Raw genomic sequence first — 24935 nt, 5'->3', positions numbered from 1 at the left:
TCCTAGGTCTATAGAAATACCACTATATTTGAGGAGTCAGGAAAACCAACTTAAATCCCAGCTTCACTGTTTCCTGCTACATAGAACCTTAAGCAAATCACTTCTTCCTAAGCCTCCATTTCCTTTATTTTCCTCCATGGAAATAATGATGACTGTAACAATGTCATATCGCCTTGCAATCATAAAGGGTTGATGCTACTATAAAAGGATATCATGTATTGGGTTGACCAAAAAGTTTGTTCAGGTTTTTCCTACCCAACGAACTTTCTGGACAAGCCAATACATAAAAGTTCTCCAAAAACTAAAAAGTTATGCAAATGTAAAACATCACAAAAGATAAAATGCTAGTTATGATAAAAAAATTAAGGAAGAATTATTTTAAAAAATTAAAGTGTAGCCAATTATTTTAGTAATTCACAAGATAGTTCAATTTTTAAGTACTTTTTAAGTAGGAAAAATATTAGACTAACACCTGACTCAGTCTGTTTATAACACAATAACTTCTACAACTAAATAATCTGTTCTAAATTTCACAGTGAATAAAGTTTCTCATTTCTTTAGAAATCATGATATAAAAACTAGAAACTGTAAAACCCTCAAAAAGGAATTATACATAAATCATGTTTTAAAAGTAATAAACCCTATTATACTCAACTGTTTTTTTTCCTTCTTCTTCTTCTCTTTGTAAGAAGTAATTCAGAAAACCCCAATGGATGACAGCTTTAATTCTTGACTGTTATGGGAATAAGCCCCCACTCCCACCCTCAAGCCACCAAGACAAGAACACCGCTTTGTCTTTCAGTTTGGGAAGAGACATTATCGAGGTGTGAAAAATATCATGGCCAATCCAAAGCAATGAGACATTTATATGTTATACAGGAAGGAGGAGGAAAACAATTTTTTAGAAACCTTAGGGTGGAAAAGGTCAAACAGAATATAACAATCTAACTTTTTAAAACTTCAAATTCATGTATTTTAGAATCTGAAAGGATCTCAGATATAATTTGTTTCAGTCACTTCGTTTTATAGATGAAAAAAATCAACATGAAGAAAGTGTAGATCCTTCTAAAGAATAAGGAAAATGTAGTACTGAGGCTTTTTGCCCCTAAAGAAAATATAAGTGTTCTTTGAAGGGATTTAAAAAAAAAAAACACTCTTGTCACTAAACACAAATTGAAGACAGCAAGTTTAGTAAGAAAGCAAGAAACAAGGAAGGGAGAAAGGTGTATTCCAGAAAGACAGAGACACAACTCCAAAAGCTCAAAAATAACTAGTATTAACCTGGCCTCAGGATCTCTACCCATCGTAAGATATTAATTACAAAGGGAACAGCAGTAATTTTTCAACAATTAACTAAGGAATCAGATTTCACATCAACGGTTATGGGGTAATGTTGCCTCCTAAATATGACGGACTGAAGAAACACCTTTCTTTTACGGTATTTATGCCAAAACTACGCAACTTGATTCTAATGATAAGAAAACAATAGACAACCTATAAGTGAGTGAAAGTGAAATCACTCAGTCGTCTCCGACTCTCTGTGACTGCATGACTACATGGACTGTAGCCTACAAGGCCCCTCTGTCCATGGGATTTCCCAGGCAAGAATACTGGAGTAGGTTGCCATTTCCTTCTCCAGGGGATCTTTCCCACCCAGGGAAAGAACTCGGGTCTCCCGCATTGCAGGCAGACTCTTTACCGTCTGAGACACCAATTGTGGGATATTTTACAAGTAAATGTTAAGACTAAAAAGACATGAAAAATGCAACACATGCAATCCTGGACTGGATCCGGGGTGGGGTGGGGGTGGGGATTCTTTCTTGCATTTATAAAGGACATTGGAACTTCTGGTGAAGTTTCAATAATGTAAGTTAGATAATACTATTATATCCTGATTTTGATAACTATACTAACATTACATAAAAGACTCTCTCTTTTTTGTTCTTTAGGTAACAAACATTAATGGGGCATTACTTCCACGATTTACACTCAACAGCTTCAGGGGGAAAATGCACAGGATACTACGGAAGCACATGGGAGGAGTACCTCTCCAATCTGGATGTTCCCTCAGGAACGGCTGGGATGAACCCTGAGTCACACCTAGAAAGGTGAGTAAGAATTAGGTTAAAAAGGCCCACTTGGTAAAGGATACAGCAAAAGTTATGAATGTATACTTCACACAGATTGCAACTAAGTGCGATCAGACATGTGAGAGCAGGAATTTCAAATAGGTGCTGGGCAGGTGTCGGGGGATGCCAAGTCGGGGGAGAGCAGGAACCAGAAGAGCATGTGTAGCAGTAATGGGAAACTGCTGACAGACAGACAGACAGAAGAGAGCAAAAAGGGAGGCAGACAGATACTATAAACAACACTTCACTCCCTATTCAATCTCAGGTCTCCTAAGTTCAACTAAATAGAAAATGCTTCATGAACCTACTCAAAGAAAAACTTAAAGACTTCATTATTAAGGTAACTCATTAAATAAAATGTTATATTTGGGCTATGTGATAGGGCATAGAGGAGAGTGAAAAAGTTGGCTTAAAGCTCAACATTCAGAAAACTAAGCTCACGGCATCCAGTCCCATCACTTCACGGCAAATAGATGGGGAAACAGTGGAAACAGAAGACAGACTTTATTTTCTTGGGCTCCAAAATCACTGCAGATGGTGATTGCAGCCATGAAATTAAAAGATGCTTACTCCTTGGAAGGAAAGTTATGACCAACCTAGAAAGCATATTAAAGAGCAGAGACAGTACTTTGTCAATAAAGGTCAGTCTAGTCAAGGCTATGGTTTTTCCAGTAGTCATGTATAGATGTGAGAGTTGGACTATAAAGAAAGCTGAGTGCCAAAGAATTGATGCTTTTGAACTGTGGTGTTAGAGAAGACTCTTGAGAGTCCCTTGGACTGCAAGGAGATCCAACCAGTCCATGTTAAAGGAGATAAGTCCTGGGTGTTCATTGGAAAGACTGATGCTGAAGCTGAAACTCCAATACTTTGGCTACCTCATGCGAAGAGCTGACTCACTTGAAAAGACCCTGATGCTGGGAAAGATTGAGGGCAGGAGGAGAAGGGGATGACATGAGACAGAGATGTTTGGATGGTATCACTGACTCAGTGGACACGAGTTTAGGCAATCTTCAGGAGTTGGTAATGGACAGGGAGGCCAGGCGTGCTGCGGTTCATGGGGTCGCAAAGAGTTGGACACAACTGAGCGATTGAACTGAACTGAATAGGGCATAGTTCCCCTGTTGTTGTTATCTAGTCACTAAGTCATATCCAACTCGTTTGTGACCCCATGGACTACAGCCTGCCAGGCTCCTCTGTCCATGGAATTTCCCAGGCAAGAATACTGGAGTGGATTGCCATTTCCTTCTCCTGGGGATCTTCCCCACCCAGGAATCAAACCCACATTTCCTGCACTGGCAGGCAGATTCTTTACTGCTGAGTAACCAGGGAAGCCCCCTTAGGTTTTCTGTAACCAAGAAAATATGGCTTCAAGTCCCATCTCAGTCATTATTGTGGGATCTTGAGCAATTTAATTAACTTCTGAGCCTCAGTTTCCATATCTGCAAAAAAGAAACAATAAATTGTAAATATTAAAACAATGCTTATAAAGCTTTTAAGCATGGTATCTAACAGAGAAAATGTTCAATATATATTAGTCATTATGATTCAAAACACTTGTTACAGGTCCTCGCTCCTTACTAAAAAACAAAAACTTGAAACTCTTAGTATTATAATTCAGATACCCTAAGTAAGATAGTAAAAATGAAGGTCAACCACCTGATCATAAAAAACAAAAAATAGTCTACCTGTATTTATAGGTTCTATACAATATATATAATATACAGGTTCTATACAAACTTCATAAACACAAAATCACAGCTTTTCATCTTATAATTCTATTGAAGCTTAATAATAGAAACAAAGGTTAGAAAAAAATCAGAAGACACCTATCTCATCATCCAAATACAACTACTTATTTGGGGACATTTTTAAGTTTGGTGACGTTTTCAATGTTTAACACAACTTGCATAAATATTTTATAACTCCAACTTTAATTCACAACAAAACATTACAAATAAGAGGTTTAAATCTGTCACTCATAATCTATGTTAGCATCATTTTAAATAAATAGCTATTGATACACATAAAAGTTATTGAAGTAATTAATGAGCAGGATCCATTTTAATGGAGTAAAAAAGTATAGAATATTACAAGCGGTTTCATTTTAAAAAAAAAAAAAAGGAATGTGGGGTATTTTGTGACAGGCCAGTAAGACAGCTGGAACAAAGCTGTTGGAGCAACAGCTGTGTACCACGTACTGTTCATCTAAAACCACAAACTAAAGTAACCCATGTCAGACAACTTTATTTGACTAATCAGCTCAGCCAATGGCTTCTTCCTGAAACTATCTGCTATAAGGAAATTAACTAAATACATAATTTGAAATATGAGGAAGGAAAAAAAATAAACAAAACAGCAGTCTGTGTCTTTAAAATGTAAAACTAAAAGTTGAGAACCACACTCTAACATTATAACAGAAGACAACCTTTTCCATACTATTTTATCAACTGCTAAAATTATGATCATAGAACCTTCATAATGGTAAGGAAGTAATCCCAAGACCCAACATTTGATGACGTGTAAATTATTAACACGCAAGCTCACCAGTTTCTACTCCATTCTTAACTTTCAACTGAATGGAAAGTGCTTTTACCATAAAACACTGCAACGGTTATAAGAATTTTTAACTTTAAGTAATATAACAATTAAAAAGAAGCTAATTTAAACCAAGTTGTTGGCATGGACCACGGCAATATCTGAAAATAATTCATGCAGTACTCGAGTTACTATTATTATCCAAGTCATTAAATTATCACAGACCTATACGTTTGTTTTAAATTTTATCTTCATTTTTTTATTCCAACAACAATGAACCCTTCTCTAAACTAAATTCACTCCTTTCTCAGTTTAAGATACACACCTGTGCATGCCTGTGCACATGCATATACATGCATAAGGTGAATTTCCCTACCTTATTTAATTGACCTAACTTCAGAAGAAGCAAAAGAGATAAAATCACAAATACTTACATATCTTTTCCACAAGATTTTTGAAACTTAAATGTTATATCTATCATAAATCTTCCTTTGCAGTTTGACTAACTCCTTGCTTACTGTTCTTTTCCTTTCAGCTAACAAATTGCTGACTCTTGTAATCTCAACCACATGTATCATTTAACCAAAGCATTAAGAGAAAACTCACTAGGAAACAAGACAAAAGTAATAAATCTTTAAGATCTTACTCTCAAGTTGTTTTACATTTCCTGAGTCAGAATTTCCAGAGAGAAATTAAAATAGGAAATCTTCTCGAGACAAAGATTATTTTCAATAAAACAGAATGCTATGGATCAACTACTAAAATTCTAAAGCTCAAATGTATATATGTCACATGTAGTCTTTTAATTTCAGAGAAACTTTGAAACCCAAAATCGAAAACAAGTTTATTTCTACAGCCTCTTTAGTGACTAGTGGTTACAAAACCATAATAAATACAACTCATCTTTCCTGATACTTCCTTTTCCCAACAACTTATTATATCCTGTTCAAGACCCAATATTAGCAACTAATAAATACTAATAAATATTCTGCTATATGCTTGGGCTTCCCTAGTGGCTCAGACAGTAAAGAATCCGCCTGCAATGAGGGAGAACTGGGTTCGATCCTTGGACTGGAAGATCCCCTGGAGGAGGGCATGGCAACCCAGTCCAGTAGTCTTGCCTGGAGAATCCCCAAGGACAGAGGCGCCTGGCGGGCTACAGTCCATGGGGCTGCAAAGAGTCAGACACGATTGAGCGACTAAGCACGCACACATATACTTACTTCTATGTAACAAAGTTACTCCTGGTCTATGACACTCTAAATATGAAGAATAAGATGTACAAATACAACCAAGGGCAGACATTCAGGCAAAAATTCCAAACTCATAAAATTTCTCTACTAAAACACTTATTTTACTTATGAACATTTCAGTGTTTATAGAGTTTAAAAGAATAATGCCAAAATGAATCAGACACAGAACGGTTATCTTATCCAACAGCCAGATAGTGGCTAAAACAAGATCTGAAGAAATATCTTAACTGGCAAGGATTCTTTGTGTCAAACTGTCTGTTCTCAGATAAGCAGTAAGAATTTTTCCAGGTTGAGGACATCTTTTTAAAAAAGAAAAAGTTGCAGCTGTGGTGTTTAATCTCACAGATTACTAATGACTATGATGAAGACAATCACAAGGAACAAGTTTCTCAGAAACAACCTCTACATTTAAAAATGATCCCTGATTTTTCACTCTCAATGCAGGGGAAATAAAGCAACAGAAACAAAATTAAGCCTGCAAAAAAAACAAAGGTTAAAAGCAAAGAATATAAAAAGAATAAGGAGCAAAACAAATTTACCTAGATTATTTCACAGATAATGTAATCATATCATACAATAAATGTGAATGGGGTGAACTCCACTAAGAGACAAGGACTCTCAGGTTTGATTCTTAAGGATCACATTACATATTATTTACAAACGCTTTTAGAATGCAAAGAGACCAAACCAGTCAATCCTAAAGGAAATCAACCCTGAATATTCATTGGAAGGACTGATGCTGAAGCTGAAGCTCCAATGCTTTGGCCACCTGATGCAGAGTCAACTCAATGGAAAAGACTGAAAGCAAAAGATGCTGGGAAAGACTGAAGGCAAAAGGAGAAGGGGGTGGCAGTGGATTAGATATTCGAAGTCGCTTTGGTCATGTCAGACTCTTTGCGACCCCATGGACTGTAGCCAGCCAGGCTCCTCTCTCCATGGGATTCTCTAGGCAAGAACATTTGAGTGGCCTGCCATTTCCTTTTTTAGGGATCTTCCCAACCCAGGGATTGAACCCATTTTCCTGCACTGCAAGTGGATTCGTTACCACTGAGCCACCATTAGATGGTTAGATAGGATAATCAACTCACTGGACATGAATCTGAGCAAACTCCAGGAGATAGTGAAGGGCAGGGAATCCTGGCATGTTGCAGTCCTTGGGCTCACAAAGAGTCAGACATGACTTAGAAACTGAATAACAACTATAAAATGGCCACCAAAAAAATAGCAAGTATAAATGAAATAAATGCATACAAACAAAAATCCAAAATGGCAACATTAATACTATAGGTTGACATTCAAAGTAAAACTTGGCATAAGACTGATACTATTTACTTATAAGAAAGATGTAATCATTATTAACAGTTTATATACCACATAATGATAACAAAATAAAGCAAAATTAGAAATGCAAGGAAAAAATTAAAACATAGTTTTCATGGGAAATTTAATCAACGTATTTCAGAATTTCACAGAATACTCAAGAAAAAAGGCTACAGAAGATTTGAATAACACAATCAACAAATTCTAGTTGAACAGATTTATGTAAAACCTTGTACCTTATAAGCTACAAATATTCTTCTCTCTTGTTCTTGGAATATTTACAAAAATCAACGGCATGTTTGTCCATTAAAACTTCTTAATGTTCCAAAACAGGGAATTTACAGGTCACATTCTTTGACCATAGCCCAACAAAGCTAGGAATTTAGAAAGAGAGCCACTCAATCCTTCCCTAAATTTAAATCACATCACAACTAAGGGGATATCTAAACTGAAATTAAAATTATCTAAGAATTCATAAAAAGCACAACATTTCATTTCAAACAAATAATGCAAAATCAGTCTTATAATGCCTTTTCAAAAGTCATTAAGGATACTACAGACTTTATGACGATGGTAATATAAGAAACATTCTAGAAAACCTCTTACTAGGAATCCTTTAATACATTTAAAAATATAAATTATAGCAGAGAAGTTACTTAAAGCAGTACTGTAAGAAATAAATAGCAATTATTCTCATTTTTTAAAGAAAGGAGGACTCCCTGGTAGTCCAATGGTTAAAAATCTGACTGCCAATGCAGGAGACACAGGTTTGATCCCTGGTCCAGGAAGATTCCAGAGAAGGCAATGGCACCCCAGTACTCTTGCCTGGAAAATCCATGGACAGAGGAGCCTGGTAGGCTGCAGCCCATGGGGTCACGAAGAGTCGGACTCGACTGAGTGACTTCACTTTCACGTTTCATTTTCATGCACTGAAGAAGGAAATGGCAACCCACTCCAGTGTTCTTGCCTGGAGAATCCCAGGGATGGGGGAGCCTGGTGGGCTGCTGTCTCTGGGGTTGCACAGAGTCAGACACAACTGAAGCGACTTAGCAGCAGCAGCCAGGAAGATTCCACATGCCACGGGGCAATTAAACTCATGTGCCACAACTCCTGAGCCTGCACTCTAGAACCTGTGCACGCCACAACTACTGAAGCCGGTGAGCCTCGAGCCTGTGCTCTGCAGCTAGAGAAGCCACCACAATGAGAAGTCTGTGCTCCACAGCTAGAGAGCAGGCCCCACTTGGCACAACTAGAGAAAGCCTTCATGCAGCAACAAAGACCCAGCACAGCCAATACATACATAAGAAAGGAGAAAGCATAAAAGAATTTTATGTATGAAATAGTGAGGGAAAATCTATACAAAATACAACATAAAAATAAGCATATTTCAGGTTACATACGCACACGCTGCCCCACCCCCCCGCCCCCAACACACACACACACACACTGAAGCAAGCACTGCAGCTTTTGAGTCTAGGCCGTACTGATTTCTGTACCTACAACAAGGCTTTGCCTTGATATGCATTTTGCAGCTTCACACACACACACACACACACCCCTGACTATCTTTCAAAGCTTCTTCTACTTGCCGCAATGGAGAAAGGTTAAATTTTAAGTATTAATAAACTTGAAAACTATCCTCTTAACCATCCCTAATTCTCCAAAAAAAAGAAACGAAATGAAGTGAAAATGAAAAAAAAAAAAAAAAGAAAACTATGACAACCCTAAATAGTGTATTAAAAAGCAGAGACATTACTTTGCCAACAAAGGTACATATAGTCAAAGCTATTGTTTTTCCAGTAGTCATGTATGGATGTGAGAGTTGGACCACAAAGAATGCTGAGCACTGAAGAACTGATGCTTTTGAATTGTGGTGCTGGAGAAGACTCTTGAGAGTCCCCTGAACAGCAAAGAGATCAAAGCCAATTCTTTACTTCCAACACCAAGAATGACTAAGGTCAACTCATCATAAGAGGATAAATTTAAAAAACACATTCTGCCACTCAAGAAAAAACCCTTCCCTGGCAAGAATTTTTTCTTTAAGCAGTACCAAGCTTTAAAAATATCAGTTATGTGGCCTTAAGACAAAAGAACATCACCACTGATTACTATAAGACTGAAATATCAAGGGTATTATATCTGTTTAAGAGAGTACTTTGATCTGACATCCAGAAATTTCAGTGATACAGAAGGCAAATGTGACAAATTCTTGAATGGAGACAAACTATCTTAGCCTTTTCATTGATTAACTTAAGAATATATGAAACAATGATTTCAAAGAATCAATGCACAAATAGGTATTTCAGAAGATAATTGAGAAAATGACTTCAAAAATGAAGAAGAAAACTTTCCCAGACCTGAGAATGTTTCATTATTTCTCAGGGAAAACTAGTGAACAGAGAAATACTTCCAGTCATATCCTGACAAATGTTTCCATTTCCAATGATAAAAGAAGGCTACAAGCATACAAACAGAAAACAAGTTATTCCTGCAGAATAGAAACTTGAGGCTAGTGAGCTAAAAGCAAAGACATGAAAGATAAGTAAAGCAATATCTCCAACTGTTTCAATACAAAAATCTTAGGACCCAATAATTTTATACTCATTATTTATCATCCAAAAGTAAAATTTTAATATTAAAATTAAATCTTAAAAATTAATGTAAGGTTAATCTTTAAATTTTAAAAGTACTTGAAAGTGTTCTCTAAATAACAATTCAAAATAAAAACCAGCTGTTCGTGAGGATTGCTTGTTAGGACTGAAATTAGTTAGAATGGTAAGAAATGGCAAATAAAAGCAATAGTTCTTAATGAGAAAGGAGAGGGCAGGATGGTTGGATGGCATCACTGACTCAATGAACATAAATCTGAGCAAGCTCCAGAAGATGAAGGCGACAGAAGCCTGGCAGGCTGCAGTCTATGGGTCACAAAGAGTTGGACACAACTGAGCCACTGAACAACAATATTTACTATTACAATTATAATAACAAAATCAAATGCAAAAGACAAAAAACAATCTCTTAAAACAGTGCAGTCACACACACTTTTGGTTACTTTAAAGACCGGAGATCCAACCAGCCCATCCTAAAGGATATCAGTCCTGGGTGTTCATTGGAAGGATTGATGCTAAAGCCGAAACTCCAATACTTTGGCCACCTGATGCGAAGAGCTGACTCATTTGAAAAGACCCTGATGCTGGGAAAGATTGAGGGCAGGAGGAGAAGGGAACGACAGAGGATGAGATGGTTGGATGGTATCACCGACACAATGGACAGGGGTTTGGGTAAACTCCTGGAGTTGGTGATGGACAGGGAGGCCTGGCATGCTGCAGTTCATGGGGTGACAAAGAGTCAGACATGACTAAGCGACTGAACTGAACTGAAATTTATGAAAAGGGTGAGTGAAAACAGCAAACAAAACTGCTAAATTCCTCATTTTCTACAACTAGAAATAAGACAACTATTCTAATTAAATGTTTATGAATAAAAAAAAAAAGAACATGAATAATTTTAAGGTAAATCCAAGTAGTAAAACAAAAAAGGAGAGGGAGAGAGAAAGAATCTATTTTTCAAATCCACCACACAACACAAGGGAGGAAAATCTACATAGCAAAAGGCAAGATTAGTGCAAAGTGAGGATATCATGCTAAAATCGTGGCCAAAATCTGTATTGGCTTTAACTATCAACGTTTTCCTCAAAAGGCATCTGCCTATAAAATTAAGCAAAAATTTTCTCCTTAGAGAGAAAGTTGGTTCCCTTTTTGCCTCAATGTGGTTCCTTCAGGCTTATTTTCAATCAGAGCTAAGGTAACTGTGAAGACCAGATCTCACTAGCATAACTGAATAAAACTCTGCTTATTATCTTTACCTAAAGCAATGTCAAAATGTTAACTTGGATCACTTTGGTCAAGGGATCAGCCAGGTTTCTTCCATGTGGCTATTAGTTTCCCCTTATAATTAACAATACGTTATGGGCAGATACTTTACGACTATGTTAATATCCAGCTACTCTCAAACTTTTACCCACTACTTTTAAATCCATTTATGATTCTTACTTAAATCAGCTGTTTGACTGCCAAATGTTGATTTTCTAATTCCACCATTTCCTCTATGTTTTACTCATCAAATCTAAGGAAGAACTTCCCTTCCTCCTTAATTTATTTATCCCTATGGATTCTTAGATTCTTTATTTATGGGCAATAATCAATTATTATCATTATTTTGATGATGAGACTATCCCAGAGTTGCATGTCACTTCAGTCACTTCTGACTCTTTGTGACCGCATGGGCCACAGCCTGCCAAGCTCCTCTGTCCATGGGATTCTCCAGGCAAGAATACTGGAAGCAAGTGGCCCTGCCCTCCTCCAGGGGATCTTCCCAACCCAGGGATCAAACCCAGGTTTCTTACATCTCCTGCATTGGCAGGCGGGCTCTTTACCACTAGCACCACCTGGGAAGCTTATCCCAGTGTTAGCCAGTGGGCCTTCCAGGCTGGCTCTGTCTCTTTGACATGCCACCACCATTTTGTTTTCTGATGTCGACTGAAAAAGATGCAAACTTGAGAGCTGCAGGTCAAGTTTTATTTAGGGCAAAATGAGAACTGCCGCCCAGAAGGCAGCTCCTCACATAGCTCTGAGAGACTGCTCCAAAGAGGTAGTGGGGGAAGGCCAATATATAAGGTTTGGGTGAAGCAGGAGTTCAATACCATTAAGCATTCATTTTACAAAAGGTTTTCTGCTAGTCACAAGGATCTGATGTCATCAATGAAGAGATTTAGTGCTTTTCTAGATATGAGGAGATACAAGGACTGGGATCATAAAATCAGTTCCTCAAAGTATCCAACTATCTAAAGACTTGTCCCACCAGATTCCCTGGACACAGTGTACTTCATTCCCTCTGAACTCCCTCAGGGGCTGTTGAAGGTCAACAGTGGCAGGAACACAGGGTTCAATCTCCACAGAGGCAGATGGCAAATGCCCTTCTTGTTCAGTCCTGGCAATGCTCTTGGCAAGAGACAATTTGTAGTTGACACTGAGCACCTCTTTACTTTCTGGCAAAGATGCTCCAAGTTCATCTTCTACTTCTCCCTGCCCCAGCCCAGGGATCAGTCATTTCTCCAAGGTTCCTTTAAAGAATGATATTTAGCACCCAAGATCTGGCATTAGGTGTTCTCACTGCTTATAGGGGGTCACTGTTTCCATGCACTCTCAGCAGACATAGCTGGAAAAAAGATGTATAGATATGTGTATGAGCAGCCACACACACCTATTTCTATATCTTAGTATTTACTTTTTAAACTATGAGTTCTGTTTTAAGATGGGGAACCACTTCCAGGGCCCAAGAGTGGACTCTTGTCTAACACTTGGAAATGAATTGTCCAAGGAGACACACGTGCTGACAAAGCAAGAGACGTTATTGGGAAGGGGCACCTGGGCAGAGCAGTAGGGTAAGGGAACCCAGGAGTGCTCTACCACGCAATCACAGCTTACGGTTCACAGCCGTTTGGGCTTTACAGTGATGGGATTAGCCTCTGGGTTTTCTTTGGCCAGTCACTGACTCAGAGTCCTTCCTGTGGTGCACACATTGCCCAGCCAAGATGGATGCCAGTGAGAAGGATTCTGGGAGGTGGTCGGACACGTGGTATCCCCTTTTGACCTTTCCTGAACTCTTCTGGTTGGCGGTGCCTTGTTAGTTTCCTGTTCCTTACCAGGACCTCCTGTCTGGTCAGGGTGGGCAGTTTCAGTCAGTGTGCTTCCCCTAACAATTTTATGCCAGTGTCCTCAATTCCAACTTTGCATCGAGTGCTTCCTAGCCTTCACCCTTTCCACACTTATAACTCCCTTCTTCGGCTGTGAGGAACTTGGCTCCCATTTTCCACAACACATTTACTTATCTACTTAATCCTAGTATAGAAAATTGTTTCAGAATTGCAAACCCTATGCTGCTGCGAGGAAGATGGGGGGGAAAAAGGCCTGTTAACCAGAGTTCAGTGTTTGTTTAGAGTTCATCTTTATCCTGAGGACATAGTCCAAACGCTGAGTTCAAAAGTTACTTTTTTTTTTCTTTTCCTCCTTCAGTATGGTTATGTTAGTCATTTGAAATAAGGTTCAGTTTATTTGTTTTGTTAGTATTCTACCTTTGATTTTATTGGTGTTTGCTGTTTATATACTGAGTGTGTGAAACCTTAAACATGGTTCCAGGAGTCAGAAAAGGATCCTCAGAAGAGGCCCTCAATCCCTTTCCCCTCATCCCTACCCACACACAGAGCTCACCAGTCATCTCTTTAACCTCTGACTTACCCATTTCTGTGCTTTTTTGCCCCAATCAGTAAATAAGTTTGTTATTTTATTTCCTCTTCTTTCCTACACTAAAAGTAATATATCACAAATACAGTAAATACCTTTGTACTTTGTATTTTTCACTAAACAATTTATCCTGGAACGCATTTCCCATCAGTTCTTTTTATAGCTGCAGAATGCTCTACTGGGTGAATGTACCATATTCCATTCAACCCCTCTCTATCCTGTAGGCTGCTTCTAATTTTTTACATTACAAACAATGCTGTGGCCCCATGCACTTATATTTTAATACTACTGGAAGTACATTTCCAGGGTAAATTTGTTGATTTGGGAGCACTGAGTCAAAAGGTAAACACTTATGCTGTCAAATCAACTACAGAATCCAGTCAAATCAACTGGATGTTGATTATATCTCCTGATATAACGCTCTGAGAACACACCTCTGCTATGCCTGCGCCCAAAACGAATGAAGAAACCATGAAGAAACAAATTCAAACTGAAGGAACTCTATAAATAACTAACTTGTATTCAAAAATGTCCATGTCATAAGACACACAGACTTGGGACATCCTTGGTGGTCCAGTGGTTAAGAATCTGCCTTGCAATGCAAGGGGACACGGGTTCAATCCCTGGTCCAGGAACTAAGACTCCACCTGCCATGGAGCAACTAAGCCTACACACCCCAACTACTGAGCCCTCAAGACAATTAGAGAACCTGAGCTGCAACAAAAGACCCCACATGACGCAACAAAGATCAATACATGCTGCAGCCAACACCAGACGCAGCCAAACAAACATTTTAAAAATGAAGATGAAAGAACTGTTCCAAAGTAAAGACACGGAAACAAAATGTACTGCATAATCTGAGATTTTTCTTTTGCTATAAAGGGCACTATTTGGACAACTGGCAAAATCTAAGTTCTGCACATTACATTAATAATATATCAATATTAGTTTCTGATTTAGGTTATACACCATAAGCAAGTGCCCTTGCATTTAGGAAATACACAAGGAAGTATCTAAAAATAAAGGGGCACTGTCTTCAACTTACACTCAGATGATTCAGGAAAAAACTGTATTTGGGGGGAATAAAACAAATATGGTAAAATGGTAGCATTTGGGAAAACTGGGTAAAGGTTTTTTAAAAAGCAACATCAGCTATCATGCTACATGTATATCCATATATCCAGTACTGAACATTTACAAATTCTGTAAATATATTTTAATTAAACTATTTAATGTTATATAACCAACAAACAATCATATTGCTTTTACAAAATGCTGAAACTAAAACTTACAAATAACTCCAGTAGCACAATTTTAGTCATATTTCTTTGCTTCATTCAGAACTACATATTTTCTGTGTAGTTCTGAAAGAAGCAAAGAAATAAGTAAAGTGTATCTTTGTCTTTTTCATAAAGGCCTGAGAGACATTTTTCTTTGAGAAACAGAAGTAAATCAAAAGCCTACCAAGGACATTACTTGACGTTTCAATCTCAACCCCAGACTGGGTGGCTCTAGCCAAATTAATTCAAGATCAAGGTCATTCAGGAAGATTCAGTGACAATTAACTCTATGTTGTTTACAAGTAGAGTCAAAGTCTTTTACTCATTATCACTTTTCAACAAGAAACAAATACCCTAAGAGACTTCTAAGTTCATGTAGCATCACAAAATCTGTTTCTCTTTTATGAGATCAATTTAATTTGAAAAAGAAATCTTAAAAAAAAATTTAAATAATACAGCTTCAAGAAAGTCTCTTTCTGTTCTCCTTCCTCACATTACCAATTTATTTTCCTCACTTAATTAAACAGGCTACTTTCATTTTAAAGCTTAGGAAAGACCCTTAACATTTCAGTGATAAAAATGAATTAAAAATCCCATTCCAGTAGGCAGATGCCTGTCATCATTTTGCCTTCGAATGGTACTATACCAAGGGAAAGCAGAACTCTTAACCCATTCAACAGAAGTATCCCCACTAAACTCCTTCGACTTCCCATTCCAAGACAAGACACAGGCTTGCACACATCTGCACATGCACGCGTACACACACACACACACACAGGTTAGAAATGAATAAGAAGAATGAGTTTTATGACTCTCTGGGTCAGAATTTCTCTCTAACAAAAGCGGTCATTCTCTAAAAGAAGGTGTTCTTTCTTGAGTGCCTAGCATGTGTATCTAGGAACTGCCAACAGAACCATTTCATCCTAACAAAATGAGGAAATCTCTAGTATGTAAAACACCACTAGGGAGGGGTACCTTATTTTTCAATGCTAAGAATTCATTTGTAAACTACTCTGAAAATGCAGAATAGTAATTTTCACACTAAAAGACAAGTCCACAGTTCAATTCAGTCGCCTCTGCAAACCCATGGACTGCAGCACGCCAGGCTTCTCTGTCCATCACCAACTCCCAGAGCTTACTCACACTCATGTCCATCAAGTCTGCAATGCCATACACAGTATAATTTCAAATTCTTAGATAAAAGTTACTTTAAGTGATTTCTAATTGCAGGGCACATGTTCAAGATGTAGCAACAGAATAGTAATTCAGGAATCTAAACTTACCAAAATCAATTAACTTTAACACAAATGCATGTACCTTGAAATCTCTTCTAAGATCTTTGTCCCAGGAAAAAGCAATGGAAGGGGATTGCACAAAAGATAAATTACGTAAAAAGCAACATCTGAGTCAAGTCCAGGCTAACAGGTTGTAAGACTGACTAAAACTTGATACCTGAGAAGTCAGCTACCCCCGCTACACAGCTCAAAATCTGACAAACTGTGAATAACAAGTAAGGATGCTAAATGAAGAACAGAGGCTGGGAAATTCCTCTTTTCGTGTAAAACATGTATGGTCTTTTCTCAGAGTTGCCAGAAACCACAATGGTTACTCCATTATTTCTGAAAATCAACTCCCAACTCATCAAGTTTTCCCAACTCAAAATGGGATCAGCATTCATTACCTAAATATCAATCACACAGGAGTGAGGAGGCGATTTGTTCACCCAAGCCCAATATTTTAAGGAGAAGAAAATAAAGCCCCAAAGAGATTACAGAAGACTCTAAGAATCTCCAGAGTCACCTGAGGAGGGAGACCTAGAACCCAGAGATCTTCTCCATTTCACTCTGTACAGTTAGAAAATGTTAAAATCATTTCTAACTATAGAGTCCACTCATCATCAAGAGCTTCTATTTTCCAACAGAACTTTCAGAAAACTACGAACAGAAACAAGGAGTTCATGTACACACATTTATTCTTAATAATATTTTATATTATTAGTCATGGATGTTTCATGATGTGTTACATTCATTTTTAAAGAGGAAAACCACCTCAATCAAGTAATTGTTGCCTTAATTTCCTAATTTTTGTAGCTCTTTATATGCATAGAAAGAAAGTGAAGTCACTCAGTCATGTCCAACTCTCTGTGACCCCACAGACTGTAGCCTACCAGGCTCCTCCATCCAAGAGATTTTCCAGGCAAGAGTACTGGAGTGGACTGCCATTTCCTTCTCCAGGGGATCTTCCCAACCCAGGGATCAAATCCAGGTCTCCTGCACTGCAGACAGACACTTTATCATCTGAGCCACCAGGGAAGCCCTCTTTATAAGGCAACAATTTAAAGAAAGTTGGGATTTAAGTGCTCCACTCCCAAATTTTTTCATTATATTTTTTCTATTCAAGATTATATAATAGAAAAATACATACTGAACACTAAAAAACAGTGCTGTATCTCAAGAGCCTTATAAAATAAATAAAACTGATTTGTGTCATCCTGATCACCTACAAAGAGGACTGACTTCCGCCCGTTAAGATTATTATCTTTCTGCAGACTCCTCTCCTTCCATTACTACTGCAAGACCATCATAACAATGAATTTTAATTTCCCAGGAGCTGGACAATAAATAGCAGTTCTATTAAGTATAGATGATAGTCACCTTGGCTCCATAAGCTAAGATTAACACAGTAATAATGATAATGTTTGTAGCCTTACTATGCACCAGACATTGTTCCAGGCCCTGGACAGATGTTAATTTTCAGAACTGTAAGTGTACTTTGTATTTCCCCAACTTACAGTCGGAAAAAACTAAGGTACCCAGAGGTTAAGTAATTTGCCTAAGATCACACAGGCAGCAAGTGGTAGAGCTGAGACTCCATCCAGGTCTGGCTTCTTCTACCTCTCCAGAAAGCCTTTTCAAAGTCAGAGCTCATGTTCCTCCCTTCCACTGGTCCCAAGTAAGGGGCCAATCCCCCTCCCCTCCTTGCCTACCTCCTCTCTCCAAACTAGCATATGACTGCCCCCCATCTCTTGCCCTCTCTTTCCACCATCACGCCTACACAGTCCTTTTATCAATCCTTCCCAAACTGACTTTTCCTCAATTCAGAACTCCCTTTGCATTTAAATGTGTTAACAGAAGTGTACACATAAGCTTCTAAGAGCCATCATTAACGGAGCACATAGTATACGCTAGATACAAAGCTAAGGATGGTCCCTTAATTCAAAGGATTATGAAGAATGTGTGATTAGACCTGTTTTACTGAAAAGAAAATTGAGGTTCAGAGAAGCTAAATAATATATTGGCAATGTCCTCCCAGTAAATAAACAACAGAGCAAGATTTAGCACTCAACTCTGCATGACTCAAAGCTCACACCTGTTTTACTTCTTTTAAACCATCTAGAGTAGGTACATCACTATTCATAAAGGAAGTGCTTCTTTAACAAATGAATTTAGAAAATTAAGCAAACAGAAATTACTGTCATTTTAATAGTTTCTAATACTATTTCCCAAAAAAAAAGTTCCAATATCTTAATAATTAACGTACAGATTCAAATAGAGATGGATTCGCCGACCCCCATCCAAAAAGCTAAAGACATATTGTGGTTTAAATCTTTTAGGTAACTCTATTTATTAATGCAGGAACCCAGGATTATTCTCTCTCCTAGCCAACCTTCCACCTCCCCCTAGGCACAGTTCCCCAAAAAAGTTAACTATAAATTGTTTTGCTTTGCCAGTTACTTAAAGTCTCTCCCGACCCCATGAGAAATAACATGACAGCATCTCCGATTCTGCAGCCTCCTATACTAAAGCCAATCTCACCTCTTACTCAGTGTGAATTTTTTTTAATCCACTAACGAGTATACTGTAAATGCTCATTACATAAACATCTCTTCCTGGATACAAAGGTTTCAGCAGCAGTTTTTAATATCTTGAAATGGTATAACAGCAATTATTGCTCATTTAGTCAACTGGACAGGTAACAATCACATTTATGTCACAGAACTCTGTATTTTAATGTCACTATATACATTAAGTGAAATGAAATACGCTATTCAAGTATGCCAACTGAAAGCAAATGGCTCAAACAGGTATATTTCACCAAGCATTTTAACAACACTCTTGATATGTATCTTTGTTACCTGTTACAACGCTGTACCTTCATTCTCTCCCAACATACGCCACACCTTTTAGGTTGACAAAAGCAGAGAGAAATCGGAGCTTCTCTCTTTAGTAGTCCCAAAAAAGATCACTCAAACCTCCTACCACAAGCAAATCCTAAGAACCAAGAATTTGACCTCCCTTTCCTTTACAACCCGACTTTCCGCCTCCAGCAACCAGAGAGGACTGGGGGTGGGGGAGACAGTGGCTGGAACTGACACAGAACGCACGACTCGGTCGGTCATCTCCTAGCCTGGCCCACCCTAAACTTCACCTTGGCACGGCGAGAGGCAGGAAGGCACCAGGAATTCCCAGGAAATGGTCTCACCCCTATCGGAGAACATTCTTAACTTCCTCGAGGCCACCATTTCCCTGGGGTATTATCACACACTCCCCCCCGGACATATTACCTAAGAGATTACTTAAAAGAAAAGCGCAAACACACACAAAGAGAAACACACCGCTTGAAGCGGGCAGCTCGGGCTCGGCGTGCGCGGAGAAGCTCGGAGACCACGCGGAGCCAAGTTGCCACCGCGATCGCACCCACGGTGCAGGAGGCGGCCCGGGCGGCTAGAAACCCAGCGCGCGGGGCTCCAGCCCCACGCCCTACGCCCCGCGCCCCGGCCTCACGGCAGGAAGCTCGGCGCGGCGGCGCTGCCTCTCCCTAAGAGCTCGGGCCGCGGCCGGAGCGATAAGGTGGATCTGCGCTTCCCACCCTGCCAACTCCGCCCTCCCGGACACATTCCTGAGAAGCCCGACTCCCGGGACGCCGAGCTGGGCGCCCGGCAAGCAAGAGCTGGACGCCCGGACCGCAGAAGAGGAGGGCAGAGCCGACCCGCGCCCCGCAACCCCGGCCTGCGCGGCGCCTCCGGGGCGGGTCCCTGCGGCCGCCCCGCCACAGGTAGCGGGAGCCCCCGCCCGCCGCCGCCGCCCCGGCGCCCTGGGCAGGCCCGCTCCAGGTACCTGGATGAACTGGATGGTGAGCGCCGATTTGCCCACGCCGCCTCCGCCGACCACCACCAGCCGGTACTTCTCCTGGCCGGAGCCGTCCCGCCAGCCGGCCGCGGCCATGGGGACGCCGCCGAGCCCAGCCCGGCCACGCCGAGCCGCCGCCCGCCTTAGGCCCGGCTCCGGGGACGTGTGCGGCCGGCGGGCTGCGGGCGAGCGGCCGGGCGGGGGTCCCGGGCGCCAGGAGCTGCTGGAGGGCCGGTCAGGACGGCACCGCGGCGCCTGGGCTGGTCGGGTCCCGCCCGAAGCGCGGAGAAGCTAGGGGACCGCAACGGCGAGGGGCTGCGGCGGCCGGGGGGCGCGCTCCTCCACACGACCTCGCAGCGCCTGCCGAACGCAGCCTCCAGCGCCGCTACAAATGGCCGTCTGGGGGCCGGGCCGCTGGGCCGAGATGCTGCATATGCATGAGGGGGTGGGGCGGGGCGGGGCAGCGCTGGCCCGGACTGAGATTCGGGAGCTGAGCTTGTAGGGCTCAGACCCCCTCGGTGTGCCCCTCCAGTTCCTGGACTGAGCGGGGTGTGTACGCGTGTGCCTGTGCGAGTGAGGAGTGTGTGTGCGAAAGTGTGGGAGCTGAAAGAAGACAGACAGTGTGTGAGCATAACTGTATATGTCAGGAATTGTCAGGGATTGTGTGGATGAAAAATACAGTATGTGAAGGCGTGTGTGAAAAATAGAGCCGTTGTCATCTTAACTCAGTTTGTAGGAGGATAAATATCCTGTTTTAAGAGTACAGATGGTGACCATGACTGTATGGAAAACAGTACATGACAGTGATTGAAGATGAGAGCTGTCACAATAATTGTGTGTGTGATATGCTTGCGGTGTGAGGAATGTCACAGAGACTGAATCACAGTGATTGAGGGCGCATAGACAAGACTAAATGTGGCACATGATATATCTGCCTTAGTGGCTGTGTTTATATGTGAAAAATGTGAGGTAATTGTATATGAGGGGTATGAATGTGAGAGATTATCCTTATTTACATACTACACACCAGGCACTGTGCTCAGTGCTACAAATCACTTAGGAATAAAATAATGTCCCTGCCCTCAGGGAACTAAGAATCCAATGGGGAAACAGCCAGGACCACAGGCAAGTTGTCCAGCATCACAAGCACAGTGTGACCCTAGGAGAAGCACTCATTCCACAAGTGGGTGTTCAGGGAAAGCTTCCTAAAAGATCTGAATAAATAACATAAGCAGAAGAAAAGTATTCCAGGGAAAGCAAGCCACATATGAAAAAGTCAGAGCTGAGAAGGTAAGACGTGTCACATGATTTTGTGTTGGGGAAGTGTGCTTGTGAAGGAAAACTGCTTATCTATGGGGTGTTCAGCCCTCCGTCATGTCCGACTCTTTACAACCCGATGGACTGCAGGAATGCAGGCTTCCCTGTCCTTCACTATGCATCTATGTGTATAGAAGTTTAACCAAAAGTAGTAGGAGTCACAGGTGTATACAATGCAGTGTGGGCTCTAGGGCCAGACTGGATTCAAATCCTAGCCCTTTGACTAAAGGTGTCATAATGGAACTTACTAAACTTCTGTACCTCAGTTTTCTCTAAAATAAAGACGGTAGGATTACCTACCTTAAGGTGTTTTTTAACGTGAAGTGAGTCACTCAGTTGTGTCCGACTCTTTGCAACCCCATGAACTATACAGTCTGTGGAATTCTCTAGGCCAGAATACTGGAGTGGGTAACCTTTCCCTTCTCCAGGGGATCTTCCCAACTCAGGGATCGAACCCAGGTCTCCCGCATTGCAGGCGGATTCTTTACCAACTGAGCCACAAGGGAAGCCCAAGGTGTTTTTTAGTAAGAATCAAATGAGTTAATATATATAAAGCACGTAAAACAGTGCCTGGAATGTTAAGCATGTAAGCATTTCTAGCAGTTTTGGAACATGACCCCAAGTTCCTGGAAACAACCCAGTGGCTCTCTTGGAACCAGTAGAATGCAGCAGAAATGATGCTGTATACCTTCCAAGTCTAGGTCAGAAGAGGCCATGCGGCTTCCACCTGTTCTCTTTGGATTCTCACTCTGGGAGAAACAATGTAAGAAGTTTGCTACCCTGAGGCTGCCATGCTAGAGAAGCCACATGTAAGCATGCCAGTCAAACGTCCAACTGAACTCCTAGCTCAGTCAGTCTAGGTCAATTTTCATTCCAATCCCAAAGAAGGGCAATGCCAAAGAATGTTCAAACTACCACACAATTGCACTCATCTCACGTGTTAGCAAAGAAATGCTCAAAATACTCCAAGCCAGGCTTCAACAGTACAAGAACCATGAGCTTCCAGCTGTTCAAGCTGGATTTAGAAAAAGCAGAGGAACCAGAGATTAAATTGCCAACATCAGTTGGATCATAGAAAAAGCAAGAGAATTATCTGCTTTATTGATTACGCCAAAACCTTTCTCTGTGTAGATCACAACAAACTGTGGAAAATCCTTCAAGAGATGGGAATGGGAATACCAGACAACCTTACCTGCCTCTTGAGAAATCTGTATGCAGGTCAAAAAGCAACAGTTAGAACCGGACATGAAACAACAGGTTATACGTCAAGGCTGTATGTTGTCACCCTGCTTATTTAATTTATATGCAGAGTATATCATGTGAAATGCCAGGCTGGATGAAGCACAAGCTGGAATCAAGATTGCCAGGAGAAATATCCATAACCTCAGATACACAGATGACGCCATCCTTATGGCAGAAAGTGAAGAGGAACTAAAGAGCCTCTTGATGAAAGTGAAAGAAGAAAGTGAAAAGCCTGGCTTAAAACTCAACATTCAAAAAACTAAGATCATGGTATCTGGTCCCATCACTTCATGAGAAATAGATGGGGAAATGATGGAAACAGTGACAGACTTTATGTTTTGGGGCTCCAAAATCACTGCAGATGGTGACTGCAGACATGAAATTAAAAGATGCTTGCTCCTTGAAAGAAAAGCTATGACCAACCTAGACAGCATATTAAAAAGCAGAGACATTACTTTGCCAACAAAGGTCCATCTAGTCAAAGCTATGGTTTTTCCAGTAGTCATGTATGGATGTAAGAGTTGGACGACAAAAAAGGCTGAGTGCCGAAGAATTGATGCTTTGGAACTGTGGTGTTGAAGAAGACTCTTGAGAGTCCCTTGGACTCCAAGGAGATCAAACCAGTCAATCCTCAAGGAAATCAGTCCTGAATATTCATTGGAAGGACTGATGCTGAAGCTGAAGCTCCAATACTTTGGCCACCTGATGTGAAGAACTGACTCATTGGAAAAGATCCTGATGCTGGGAAAGATTGAAGGCAGAAGGAGAAGGGGACAAGAGGATGAGATGACTGGATGGCATCACCGACTCGATGGACAGTGAGTTTGAGCAAGCTCTGGGAGTTGGTGATGGACAGGGAGGCCTGGCGTGCTGCAGTCCATGGGATCGCAAAGAGTCGGACCCGACTGAGCAACTAAACTGAACTGAGCTCCTAGCTGACAGCCAGCATCAACTGCCAGCCATGTGAGATACCTTAACCCCAGCTCTGTCCAGCCTTCGGGTGACTGCTGCCCCTACTAGTATCTGGCTGCAAATGCATGAAAGACCCCGAGCAAGAGCTACCCAGTGGCTTCCCTGGTGGCTTAGTGGTAAAAGTATCCTCTTGCCAATGCAGGAGACATGGGTTCAAACCGTGATCCTGGAAGATCACACATGCCATGGAGTAACTAAGCCCATGTGCCACAGCTATTGAGCTGGTGCTCTAGAGCCCTGGGAGCCGCAACTACTGAAGCCTGTGCACCCTAGAACCAGTGCCCTGCAACAAGAGAAGCCTCGGCAATGAGAAGCTTGCACGCTGCCACTAGAGAGTAGCCCTGCCTGCTGCAACTACAGAAAAGATTGAGCAGCAACTAAGACCCTGCACAGCCAATAATAAATACATTAAAAAAAAAAAAAAAAAGAGCTACCCAGGTCAGCCCTTCCTGACCTACAAAAGTATGTGCAAAACAAATCAGTAAACTGTTTGTCATTTTAAAACTTTTTATTTGGGAATAATTTCAGTCTATAAATACAAGCTTCCCTTGTGGCTCAGCTGGTAAAAAATGTGGCTGCAATGTGGGAGACCTGGGTTCGATCCCTGGGTTGGGAAGATCCCCTGGAGAAGGGAAAGGCTACCCACTCCAGCATTCTGGCCTGGAGAATTCCATGGACTGTAGAGTCCATGGAATGTAGAGTCCATTCTCCAGGCCAGAATGCTGGACTGTAGAGTCCATGGGGTAGCAAAGAGTCGGACACAACTGAGTGACTTTCACTCACTCACTCAGTCTATAAAGAACACCCATACGCCATTACCCAGATTCCACTATGTGAGCATTTTATCCCACTTCTTCATTCTCCTGTCTATCTCTGCTTTTCTCTTTCATATATGTATGATATAGTTATTTATATTAATTTATGATAGGACTTCCCTGGTGGTCCAGTGGTTAAGAATCCACCTGCCAGTACAGGGGACGTGGGTTTAATACCTGGTCCGGGAGGATTCCACATGCCTCAGGGGAACTAAGCACAAGCACCACAACTACTAAGCCCATGCTCTAGAACAAGAGAAGTCATCTCAATGGAAAGCCTGTGCACTGCAACTAGAGAGTTGCACCCTCTCACTGCAAATAGAGAAAGTCCGAATGTTGGAACAAAGACCCAGCACAGCAAAATATAAAGTACTTTATGATAAATGTATGTGTGTATATATAATTCTTACATTTAAATGAATTTTTGAACTATTTAAGGATAGGTTACAGGCATTATGGCCCTTTACCCCTAAGTGCTTCAGTGTGCACCTCCTAAGAACAAGGATATTCTCTCAGATAACCACAGTACATAGCAACATTAGTAAATCTAGCATTGGTATGAATACTTTTGTCTACCATTTATATTTCAGTTTTGTCAGTTGATTCAATAATGTGCTTTAGAGCATTTTTTCCCTTCTAGT

General features: G+C 40.8%; 1 protein-coding gene across 1 annotated transcript in view; it reads right to left on the bottom strand.

Annotated features, from left to right (window-relative positions):
- RRAS2 (RAS related 2) overlaps nucleotides 1-20342 on the bottom strand; it is a 77876-nt gene extending 57534 nt beyond the window's left edge. Inside the window, exon 1 of the mRNA XM_019975485.2 lies at nucleotides 19937-20342. Coding sequence (XP_019831044.1) covers nucleotides 19937-20044 — 108 coding nt within the window. The 5' untranslated portion in view covers nucleotides 20045-20342. The remainder of the gene's footprint in view (nucleotides 1-19936) is intronic.
- Nucleotides 20343-24935: the final 4593 nt, after the last annotated feature.

Source organism: Bos indicus, chromosome 15 (assembly GCF_029378745.1).
Source record: "Bos indicus isolate NIAB-ARS_2022 breed Sahiwal x Tharparkar chromosome 15, NIAB-ARS_B.indTharparkar_mat_pri_1.0, whole genome shotgun sequence".
Lineage (NCBI taxonomy): Eukaryota > Metazoa > Chordata > Mammalia > Artiodactyla > Bovidae > Bos > Bos indicus.
The sequence above is the reverse complement of the archived record's forward strand: the minus strand, read 5'-3'. Positions and strand labels throughout refer to the sequence as shown.